The 11599-nt window shown below is 50.6% G+C and overlaps 2 protein-coding genes across 2 annotated transcripts in view; both read right to left on the reverse strand.

Moving 5' to 3' along the window:
* NKX3-1 (NK3 homeobox 1) overlaps positions 1 to 2307 on the reverse strand; it is a 3162-nt gene extending 855 nt beyond the window's left edge. The window contains exon 1 of the mRNA XM_027665183.1: positions 1927 to 2307. Within this exon, the coding sequence (XP_027520984.1) occupies positions 1927 to 2263 (337 nt within the window). The 5' untranslated portion in view covers positions 2264 to 2307. The remainder of the gene's footprint in view (positions 1 to 1926) is intronic.
* A 4295-nt stretch (positions 2308 to 6602) lies between these two features.
* NKX2-6 (NK2 homeobox 6) lies at positions 6603 to 10095 on the reverse strand. The gene is made up of 2 exons (XM_027665176.1): positions 9966 to 10095; positions 6603 to 7153 (listed from the first exon to the last, which is right to left on the reverse strand). Exons 1-2 carry the CDS (start codon positions 10093 to 10095, stop codon positions 6603 to 6605), a joined length of 681 nt encoding a protein of 226 aa, XP_027520977.1.
* Between the last annotated feature and the right edge of the window lie 1504 nt (positions 10096 to 11599).

Raw genomic sequence — 11599 nt, forward strand, 5'->3', positions numbered from 1 at the left:
AATAGGACAAGGAATAGGACAAGGATAGAAGGCAATAATATCCCTGGAATGTAACACATTTCAGTGCTGGTGGAGGTTCTCCCCAAACCCCCAAGGTTCTGTTGTGTCCCGTGTGGTATCAAAGGCTCTTGAGATTTTTAATGCAGAATTCACATTTTTAGGCATTTTTTTTTTAAAATATCCTCCTGTGCCCAGAGGAAAATCCTGATTCCCTGATTCCCAGCCTGAGAACAAGTCCTCAGGCTCCGGAGGATGGCTCAGGAGTGGGGGATCAGAGCAGCTCGGAGCAGACTGCAGGTGGAAAGCACTGAAAACCAATCCCTCCTTTTTCCATCCCACAACTCCAAGAAATTTTAGGGCAGTTTGAAACCTTCAGGCCTGGCTTTCCACCTGGAGCTGCGGAGCTGGCCCTGGATCCCAGTGTTTGCCTCTGGATTATCCCTCGTGGCACCGATGGATCACTGGGAAGTGTCACCTGGAGCTCCTGAAGCTTCTCAATTCCCTTTATTTGTGCAGTTAATTCCTTTCTGTGCATTGTCAGGATGGAAACGAGCCAATTTTTGTTGGCCTTCAGTGATTTTTTTAAAGTGTATTTTCTCAAGGTGTGAATACAACGCTCGAGGTGGAAACAACAGCTCCCAGCTGGTGGAAATCCTGGTTGTCCCCCTGGAATACCAGGGCTGGGCTCATTTACACTTCCTGGGAGATTTGGGGTGGCTTTTAGTGATTTTATTTGGATTAATCAGCCCGAGGGCTGTCTCTGAACTTGCTTTTATGTAGGAACTTCTTTTAATAGAATTGAGATGCAAAGCCAAGATTCCCCTGGCAGGGGCTGTTGGAGGGAGCAGGATCTGCTCACCAGGGAGTTCAAAATTGCTTTTTTGGCTGTTTTAGCTCAGGGAAAGGCTGAATCCCACCCCATCCCCCCCCACTCAAGCCCTGGATGGGCTTGTGCTGCAGCAGGGACAGGGACACCAGGCACAAAACCTCATGTTTTGGGATGTTGGGATCTGCATTCCGCCTTTCCTGAGATCTTCTGCATCAGAAGGGAATTTGTTTCCCAAGGGATTGTAGAAATGCATTGACTGGGAGTTTTTAAACATCATTTTAGGCAGGTTCAGACCTTGGAGTTGTTTCAGGCACCCGGAGAAAGGTTTTCACTCAGTCCCTGAACCCTCTCCTCTCCCCCTGCCCAGATGCTCCAGGGGTTTGATCCAAGTGTGTCTGATCCAGCAGCCAGGGCTGGATCCTGTCCCTGGGCTGAGCCAGGCACAGACATTCCTGATCCATTCCCTGATCCCAGCACAGACATTCCTTATCCATTCCCTGATCCATTCCCTGATCCCAGCACATACATTCCTGATCCATTCCCTGATCCCAGCACAGCCATTCCTGATCCATTCCCTGATCCCAGCACAGCCATTCCTGATCCATTCCCTGATCCCAGCACAGCCATTCCAGATCCACTCTCTGATCCTAGCAGAGACATTCCTGATCCATTCCCTTATCCAAGCACAGACATTCCTTATCCATTCCCTGATCCATTCCCTGACCCCAGCACATACATTCCTGATCCATTCCCTGATCCCAGCACAGACATTCCTTATCCATTCCCTGATCCATTCCCTGATCCCAGCACAGACATTCCTGATCCATTCCTGACCCCAGCAGAGACTCCTGATCCATTCCCTGATCCCAGCACAGCCATTCCTGATCCAATCTCTGATCCCAGCACATACATTCCTGATCCATTCCCTGATCCCAGCCCAGACATTCCCGATCCATTCCTGACCCCAGCAGAGACTCCTGATCCATTCCCTGCCCCATTCCCTGACCCATTCCTTGATCTATTCCCTGACCCATTCCCGATCCATTCCCTGCCCCATTCCCAGCCCGCCGGCTCCTCCAGGAGCTCGCAGCCCTTACCTGTGTCCTCTTCCCGGGCTGTCCCCGTGCCGTGGGATGCTCCCGTGGGATGGGGGCTCCCGGGGTGGTTCCCGGGGTCGGAGCCGCCCTCCCTCCCCTCGGCCGGGGCCGCTCCGCTCTCCCCATTCCCGGCGCTGCCAACCCCTCTGCTCCTGCCCCTGTCCAGCCGCGCTCCGCGCTCCGCCCCATCCCAGAGGATGTCTTGGATGAGGAAGGATGTCCTGGGCCTGGAGGAGGCCGGGATGGGTTGCTGGGGGGCCGGGGAGTTCCGGCTCATCGCTGCCGGGGCTCTGCTGGGGGAGCTGTGCCTCCCTCCCGGGAGCACCCCGGCGCTCATCCTCCTCCTCCTCCTCCTCCTCCTCCTCCTTCTCCTCCTCCTTCTCCTCCCGCTGGCCCTGCCCGGAGCTTCGCTGCCTTCCCACCCTCCCGGCCCTGGATTTATCCCGGAGGCAGCCAAGCCTCCCGGGGCTGATTGGAGAGCCCCGGCGGAGTCTACGCCCTTCCCTCGTGTCTTGGCTCCCGACACATTTTTGGCTCTTGGCTTCTCCCTCTGGCTCTGGACGCGGATCCTTCCCCAGCGATCCAGAGCCTCCCCTGCTGCAAAATCACCCCCTGGCTTTTAGGACCAGGAGAAGGATGGGAATTTTGGGATCAAAACGCTTCCAGACTGAGGTTTTTTGGGAGAAGAGAGAGACAGAGCTCTGCTCCCTCCTCCTTACAGGAATGATTTCTATCCCTGAGTTCTTTGGGAAAACGCCTCTTTCAGGGGGGAAAACTGAAGACCTGAAAGAGTTGGGTGGGTTTTAATTTATTTGGAGGGGTTTTTCTTCCCTCTGATCCACTTTCAGTATATTGGGGAACAGGGGGAAAACATCAAAGAGCTTTTCACCCGCTTTGCTGAGCTGAAGATGGAACACAGAGAGGGAGCAGCTCCAGAGGCAAATCCTCACATGGAAAAGGGCTGAGGGTTCACAGGAAGGTTTAAACCTAAAGCTCAGCCTAATTCCTTGCCCAGCTGTGGGATGGGACAGGGTTGATTTAAGAAGCTTCAGGACCTTTACACACCACCCTGCAAGGCCTGGGGCACCCAAAAGGAGTAAAGCCTTCCCAAATCCGAGAAAACCCACGAGTGTTAAAACAGGTTATTTTCCTCAGGATCTATTCTATTTGTAGCTGTTCTTCCAGAGTTTCTCTTGCAAATATATCAATATATCTCAATATATCATGACCTCCCATAGCTCTGGTGACTCCAGAGTCCTTTTGCTGGTGCAATGAGCACTGGTCAACCCTTTTATTCCCAAAACTTGCCCAAACCCAGCTTTTCCCCTCAGCTGAAAAGCCTGGGCATGGGGGTTTTTTTAACCTTAAAAAGGGGAACAATAGATTTCCTTGCAATCCCCTGAGGACTTTGTTGATTTTACAGGAGGGTGTTTGGTTACAGCAGCCCAAAGCCTGGAGCAGGTTGTGCAAACTCAGTCCCAAACTCTGCTTTATCCTGCCCTTTTCCCCCCCTCCTTCTTCAACCTTCTGGCCTGGAAAATATCCCCCTGTATCCACTGTATGCTCGGAAAACCTCAGCAGCTTCAATAATTCAGTCAGAAAATGGGAATTTGGGAAGATTTAGGGAGGAATTGCAGCCCAAGGGTTTTATTGTGACTCTCCAACCCCCAAATTTTGGTTCTGGAGAGCGAATTAGGAGTTGGGGAAGGTGCTGCTGGAGGGTGGGGGGGTTCCAAAGGGTCCCTGCTGGATTTGGGGGACAGTTTTCCCACTGCAGAGCCCCTTCCCTTGCACCCCCAGGGACTCAGCCAATTGTCCATCCACGACCATTCCAGGCTCCAGACCCAGCAGAAGGGCTTCTCTTCCCACAGGGAATTCCTTTCCTTCCAGAGGGATCCTTTCATTCCAGTTTATCATTTCCCAAACCACAACGGAGGGGAATAAATGGTGCCTTCCCAGAATGCCCAGAGTTGTTTAGTTGGATCCCAAAGAATCCTGGAGTCCAGCTGCACAGGACAGCCCCAACCACCCCACCAATGCTGTCCAAACACTCCCCCTGCACTCATAATTCCCATTTCCAACCCTTTTTATCCTGAGCTGGCAAGGGAAGCGATTTCCTTCCTCGATTTCTGTGTTGATTTGGGGGAGTTTCCTGTGATTTGCCTCGTTCTGCTGCTGAAGCTCCAAGGAAAACCTCTCAGACCGGCAGGAGAAGCCCCCTGCACTGGGATGCTCCCGTTTGCCAGGGATTTTCCCAGTGCCAGCAGCAATTCCCGTGGAATCTTCCCCTGGGACAGAGCCCCGAGCCCCAGCTGATTCCAGGAGATATCCCTGAGTGAGTGTGGATGGATGAAGGGGAGGAGAAGGGGCAGGATCCAGGCGTTTCCAGGGGCTCCGTGTGCTCCAAAGCCTCGGAGCAGCAGGAAGAGGAGTTATCTCCCCGAGAGGGATTTTCTGGTTTGATCTGGGTGTCAGGGATTTCCCGTTTGGGAAGTGATGGGGCTGAGTGGGATTGCAGATAAAAGCTTAATTGCCTCCTGCAAGTCTTTTTGGGAGGATAAGAAGCCCTTGGGAATGAGGTGGGAAGAGGGGGGAAAAGCCTGGAACAGGGATAGGGGTGGAAAAAGGGAGATTTCCCCTGTCCTGTGTCACTGGGACATCCAACTCTCCTGCATTTAATAAATACATTTATTAATAAATATATTTATTAATATGTATTAATATTACTATATGTTCAGCAACATTTAATAAATGAATTTAATAAATGTCTATCCCTATTTATTAATAAATTTATGTCTATCCCTATTTATTAATAAATTTAATAAATAAATAAATTTAATAAATAGGGATAGACATATAAATATACATAATAATAATATATATAATATTATATAGAATTTTGTATAATATTATATAGAATTCTATATAATATTATATATAATATAATAATATATAATAAATATTATATAAATCTAATCAATATATAAATATAATCAAGGCATTTGATGCTGGATCCTGATTTAGGAATCCTGGACCTCTTGGTTGCTCAGGGATGGTGTTGGGATCATTCAGGTGACACCAACCCCCAGTGGGATCCTGGGAACTGCCCCATAATGTACCTACAAACCCATTTTAGCAGTAAAGAAAAACCAGGAGAGCTGAAAACACTTGTCAGGAGTTAAGGAGAGGAATAAACCTTGGAGAGGGATAAACCTTGGAGAGGGAGTTAAACCTTCAGAGCTCCCTGGCTTGGACCACAAGGTGATTATCTTTCTACAATAATTATTAGCATTTAATTAGAGTTTAATTTTTTTAATGTGAGCCAGGTTTTTGATGCTCAGGTGCCAAAACCACGGATGGAAAAATTCCAAATACAAAGTGAGGGGAAGGCGAGAGTGAAAACACCATTTTACCAATTGGGGGTTTATTTGCAAACAATTAATAATAATAACAATAATAATAATAATAATAATAATAATAATAATAATAATAATAATAATAATAATAAAGACAGAAATGGACACCTGTGCTGGGAGATATTAAGACATATAAACCAGAAACATATTTCAAAATATTAGAGGCAGTCAAAGCGTTCAGTGCTGTCCATAAAAAACCACAGTGGTGTTTGTGTTTTCCAGTTGTCCTTAGGAAGAAATCCGGTGTTCACACCTTCCTGGTGGAGCAAATCCCGGAGGAGCAAATCCTCTGGGAGCTGGGAGGGGCCAGACTCCAAATCCTCGTGTTTAATAATAAATAAACAAACAGATAATGCCCTCAGTCCTTGGCTCCCCAAAGTCTCAGTGCTGGGGTGGCAGCGCCCCTTTTCCAGGGAGTTTTTCCCCAGCTTTTTCCAGGGAGCTTTTCCCGAGTTTTTTCCAGGGAGCTTTTCCTGAACTTTTTCCAGGGAGCTTTTCCCCAGCTTTTTCCAGGGAACTTTTCCCGAACTTTTTCCAGGGAGCTTTTCCCCAACTTTTTCCAGGGAGCTTTTCCCTAACTTTTTCCAGAGAGATTTTCCCGAACTTTTTCCAGAGAGATTTTCCCGAGCTTTTCCAGGGAGCTTTTCCACAGCTTTTTCCAGGGAGCTTTTCCCGAGCTTTTTCCAGGGAGCTTTTCCCCAACTTTTTCCAGGGAGCTTTTTCCAGGGAGCTTTTCCCCAGCTTTTCCAGGGAGCTTTTCCCGAACTTTTTCCAGGGAGCTTTTCCCCAGCTTTTTCCAGGGAGCTTTTCCCAAACTTTTTCCAGGGAGCTTTCCCCCAGCATTTTCCAGGGAGCTTTTCCCAAACTTTTTCCAGGGAGCTTTTCCCCAGCTTTTTCCAGGGAGATTTTCCCGAACTTTTTCCAGAGAGATTTTCCCGAGCTTTTCCAGGGAGCTTTTCCCCAGCTTTTTCCAGGGAGCTTTTCCCCAGCTTTTTCCAGGGAGCTTTTCCCGAACTTTTTCCAGGGAGCTTTCCCCCAGTTTTTTCCAGGGAGCTTTTCCCCAGCTTTTTCCAGGGAGTTTTTTCCAGGGAGCTTTTCCCAAGCTTTTCCAGGGAGCTTTTCCCCAGCTTTTTCCAGGGAGCTTTCCCCAGCTTTTTCCAGGGAGCTTTTCCCGAACTTTTCCCTCTGTTGAAAGGGTGCTGGAGTCTTCCCGCTGCCCAGGCTGGTGGGAATCCTTTGGATTTGGCTCCTGGCTCATCCTCACCTCCACCTGCCAGCCCTGAGTCCCCCCCTGAGTGCCGGGGGTGGGAGCTGGGCAGCGCTGGCCATTCCCACGCTCCCGGGGGTGGCACCGGGGGGCACCCCGGGATAACCCCCCCCAAATCCAGCCCCGTAGGAGCCGTAGCAGGAGCGGCAGGAATAAGGGCCGGCAGCCAGGCTGGCAAAGGCCGGGTAAGGCCGGGCACCCCCCAGGCAGGGTTTGCCATCCCTGACCAGCACTGGCACCGCCACCCTGCGCGGGGCGGGCAGGGGGTGGGCGGCCAATTCCAGGGATTTGTCCTGGCGCTGCCTCTTGCTCTTGTAGCGCCGGTTCTGGAACCAGATCTTCACCTGCGTGGGGCTGAGCTGGAGCAGCCGCGCCAGCTCCTCCCGCTCCGGAGCCGACAGGTATTTCTGCCGCTGGAATCGCTGCTCCAGCTGGAAAACCTGAGCCTGGGAGAACAGAACCCGCGGCTTCCTCCTCTGCCGCTGCCTGGGGGGGCTTTTCTTCTCCTCCTCCCCCTCCAAGGGGAGGGAGAGCGAACATTTCCCTGCAGAGAAGCAAAAAAAACTCAGCGGAGTGAGCCCCAAATCCATCCCCGTTCCCATTCCGCCGGGAACAGCATCCCTCGGGAATAAGGCTGATGCAGAGGATAAATTAACAAATCAATAAACTGGAGTTTGATGGTGGCTAAATTTAAGGCTGATGGTTGATAAACTGATAAGTTAACAAATTTAAGGCTGATAAATTTGTTTATCAGTAAACAATAAATTGATAAGTTGATAAATTTAAGGCTGATGGTTGATAACCTGATAAATTGATACATTAATAAATTTAGGGTCGATAGTCAATAAACTGATAAATTGATAAATTAATAAATTTAGGGCTGATAGTCAATAAACTGATAAATTGATACATTAATAAATTTAGGGCTGATAGTCAATAAACTGATAAATTGATAAATTAATAAATTTAGGGCTGATAGTCAATAAACTGATAAATTGATACATTAATAAATTTAGGGCTGAGAGTCAATAAACTGATAAATTAACAAATTTAAGGCTGAGAGTCTATAAATTAATAAATTAATAAATTAATAAATTAATAAATTAATAAATTAATAAATTAATAAATGGAAGGCTGGTAGTCGATAAATTTAAGGCTGATGGTTGATAAACTGATAAATTAATAAATTAATAAATTTAGGACTGATAGTCAATAAACTGATAAATTAACAAATTTAAGGCTGACAGTCCATAAATTTAAGGCTGATAGTTGATAAATGATAAATTAATAAATTTAAGGCTGATAGTTTATAAATTAATAAATTAATAAATTAATAAATTAATAAATGGAAGGCTGGTAGTCGATAAATTTAAGCTTGATGGTTGATAAACTGATAAATTGATAAGTTAATAAATTTAAGGCTGATAGTCGATTAATTTAAGGCCAATTGTTGATAAATTAATACATTAATAAATTGAAGGCTGAGAGTTTATAAGTTAAGAAATTAATAAATGGAAGGCTGGTAGTCGATAAATTTAAGGCTGAGAGTTGATAAATCAATAAATTGATAAATTACTAAATTTAAGGCTGATAGTTGATAAATCAATAAATTGATAAGTTAGTAAATTTAAGGCTGATAGTTGATAAATTGATAAATTAATAAATTAATAAATTTAAGGCTGACAGTTGATAAATTAATAAATTCATAAATTGAAGGCTGGTAGTCGATAAATTTAAGGCCGATAGTTGATAAATCAATAAATTGATAAGTTAATAAATGTAAGGCTAATAGTTGATAAATTAATAAGTTTAAGGCTGATATTTGATAAACACAAGGTGGATAGTTGATAAACCGATAAATTAATAAATTAATGAATTTAAGGCTGATAGTCGATAAATCAATAAATTGATTAATTAATAAATTTAAGACCGATAGTTGATAAACCGATAAATTAATAAATTAATGAATTTAAGGCTGATAGTCGATAAATCAATAAATTGATTAATTAATAAATTTAAGGCTGATAGTCGATAAATCAATAAATTGATAAACTAATAAATTTAAGGCTGATAGTTGATAAATTAATATGAACTTTCCTGTGATGTTTAACGGGAATTTAAGGAAATTCCCGCCCCTTTTTTTTTTTTTTTTTTTGGATAGAATTAGGCTGTTCCATTAATTCTGGATAGCGGCTGCTTTTGGTGCCTCCTAAGGATTCCTGGGATATTTTGGGAGCGCCGCCCTGGGCAGCTCCAGCCTGAGGGGCACAGGGAAAGTGGGACACGGGAGGGATGGAAACCAGACCTCCAGGATGCAGGGAAAGGGGGATCCCACATCCCTGCGAATCCCAGCAAAACAAAAAAAACCCGAAGGAGTTGGGAACGAAGGAGGAAAAACTGTTGGCTCTGGGAGAAGACTCCAAGGAGTCGCTGGTTCGGGTTTTTTTTTGGGATTTGCTGGGATTTCGCGTGGCACGCGAGGAGCCGGGATCATTCCCGGCAGCCGCTTCCCGGCTCTTGGGATGCGCTCGGGTTGCCCGGCAGGCAATTCCCAGTATTCCTACGGGAATTCCAGGGCATTCTGCGGGGAAATGGGGGGTCGGAGGGCTCCGAATGCAGGTGCGGAGCGGGCAGAGCCCACCCCGGGCTCCTCTCGCCCTCTCCCGCTCTCTCCCGCTGGATCCCAGTGCCGCCCAGTGCTCGCGCTCTGCTCCTACTGGTTTCCCCGTTCCTCCGCTCCGCGGCCGCCGGGAATTGGGGAAACACGAGCGAAGGAAGCTTTGCGGGATTTTGGCAGCGGGGAGAAGGGGGGACACGCCCGATCCCCCCTCGGGAACCGCTCCGGAGCATCCCCGGGAGCGCCTCAATGTTCCGAGGGGGGACAATCCACTGAACATCGGCACGGGGGGCTTTGTCATCGGAAAGGGTGGCGGTGGGCGATTTGGGGCAGAAAAACCCCCAGTTCTATCCCATATCCATCCCCTTCCAGCTGTATCCACCTCCGGGGCCGTTCCGTTCCCCCGGGGCAGCCGGAGCGCCGGGGGCGCACGGGGGATGCGCTGGGGAGCCGGGGCTCACCGGGATGCCCCGAAAATACCCTGAAATCCCCCTCCCCCGAACATATCACAGGGAAAAAAAGGGGGAAAATGAGGAAACTGGCCGTGGCCCGCGACGGGGACCACCGGGAGCGGCGGGAAGGGGAGTGCGAGGATGCAACGAGGCGGCTCCGCTGCTCTCGGTTTTCTGCTCCGGGGGAACGAAAGCAGCTCCGTGGGGTCCTCCTGGTCTCTCTGTCCCTCTCTTTAGGGGAGTCCCCCCCCGCCCCGCCGCCCCCCCCGGCCCCGAGGGTCACTCACGCGGCGGCGGCTCGTCCTCCCCGTCGGGGTTGCGGGCGCTGCGGGGTCCGGAGGGGGCGCGGGGGCCCCCGGCAGCCTCCGGCCGCTCCAGGTTGAGGATGTCCTTCACCGAGAAGGGGGTGGGCAGCATCTCCCGGGGCCGGGGGGAGCGGGGGTGCCGGAGCCACCGAGCGCTCCCAGCCCCGCTCCCGCCTCGGACCCTCCCGCAGCCACCGGGCCGGGCACCACCCCCGGCCCCCGCCGGCCCACCGGGCTCGGGGGGGGTCCCCGGGGGTCGCAGGGAGCAGGGGAAGGAGGGACAGTCCCCCGGAGGGCTCTCCCTGCAGCCCGGGATGCTCCGGCTTCCCACGCACTGCCCCCCCCGAGCTCCGAGGAAGGAGCAGCCCCTTCCCTCCGTGTTTCCAAAACAAGGGAAGAGGGAAGGGGGGGGGGGTTGGAAAGGGCTGTTGGGGTTTGGGCTAAGCCGCAATAAAACAAATCGAGTCGATTTAGCTCCATTAAGGTCACATTAGCGAGCGGCTTCGGGAGATAAGGGCTGATAAGGAGCGCAGACCACCAAGCTCCTGCGGGCGGTGGGGGGGACGCTGGAGGAGCCCTCGCGACGCGGGGACAGCTCCGGGTCCCAGTTCTCTCCCAGTTCCCTCCCAGTTCCCTCCCAGGATGTCCCAGTGCTGCCTCGGGCGGGCACCGAGCCGGCAGACCCGTGCCAGGGCACGGAGCGGGGCCAGGGCACCCCGCGGGAGTTTGGGGAGCGGGGTGGGCTCGTGGTCCCCCGTGGGGTGATGCCGGGCCTTATCTGAGCCCAGGGACCGGCGATTTCAATTAAAATTCCTGGCCGGCCTCAGGCGCTGGTGTTTGCTGACAGCCCTGACAGAGCCAGGGCTCGTTTGTGTCTGGGCTGGGTCGGTATCTCCCGCAGCACCGGAGCGGCCAAACCGGGCTGGGAGGGGGGGCTGAATAAATAAACCACCCAAATGCAGGCGAGGAAGTGAGGGGCTGGGACGGCAGGGAAAATAAATACAGTGGCTCGGGCACAAAAGGGCCCAGAAGCACGGCTTTTAGGAAGAAAAGGGGGCGATCAGCCCTTGGAATGGGTTGCCCAGGGAGGGGGGAGAGGAGTCCCCGTCCCTGGAGGGGTTTAAGCAGAGCCTGGATGTGGCATCAGTGCCATGGGCTGGGTGACGAGGTGGGATTGGGTCACAGGGTGGACTCGATGGTCTCAGAGGTCTTTTCCAAGCTCAGTGACTCTGTGATTCCGTGGTTCAGATCCCCCCAGGTCGGCCCTAATTCCTGTGGAACACCCGGGTTCATTCCCAACCCCTGTGCTCCCTGATTTTACCCCCACGTGCACTCACCCCCACGGGACATCCCTGCACGCGGGGGTGGCCTTTAAGGTCCCTTTCCACGATCCCACAATCCCTGTTCTCCAGCGTAAAGTGGGAATTACGGCTGAACACAACCTGGGAAACCCCGAGCCCACCTCCCTGGGAGGGTTTGGCAGCGGGAGGGGTTGAATTTGTGGGCTCGTGGTGCAACATCCCTTCAGCATCTGCTGGATCCCTTCGGGGGGGGGCCAAAGCCCAGGCCCTGCTCCGGGGGTTCTGCCCTGTGGAGAGCACCCACCCTCCTCTCAG

This window comes from Corapipo altera, unplaced genomic scaffold (genome assembly GCF_003945725.1).
Source record: "Corapipo altera isolate COAL_440 unplaced genomic scaffold, ASM394572v1 171, whole genome shotgun sequence".
NCBI classification, from domain to species: domain Eukaryota; kingdom Metazoa; phylum Chordata; class Aves; order Passeriformes; family Pipridae; genus Corapipo; species Corapipo altera.

What these genes read in the sequence shown, in the direction of transcription:
- NKX2-6 (XM_027665176.1), bottom strand. Translation starts at nt 10,095, where the DNA reads ATGCTGCCCACCCCCTTCTCGGTGAAGGACATCCTCAACCTGGAGCGG. An exon ending in GGAGGACGAGCCGCCGCCGC is followed by an intron (nt 7,154 to 9,965) that starts GTGAGTGACCCT and finishes GCTTCTCTGCAG; the next exon opens with GGAAATGTTCGCTCTCCCTC.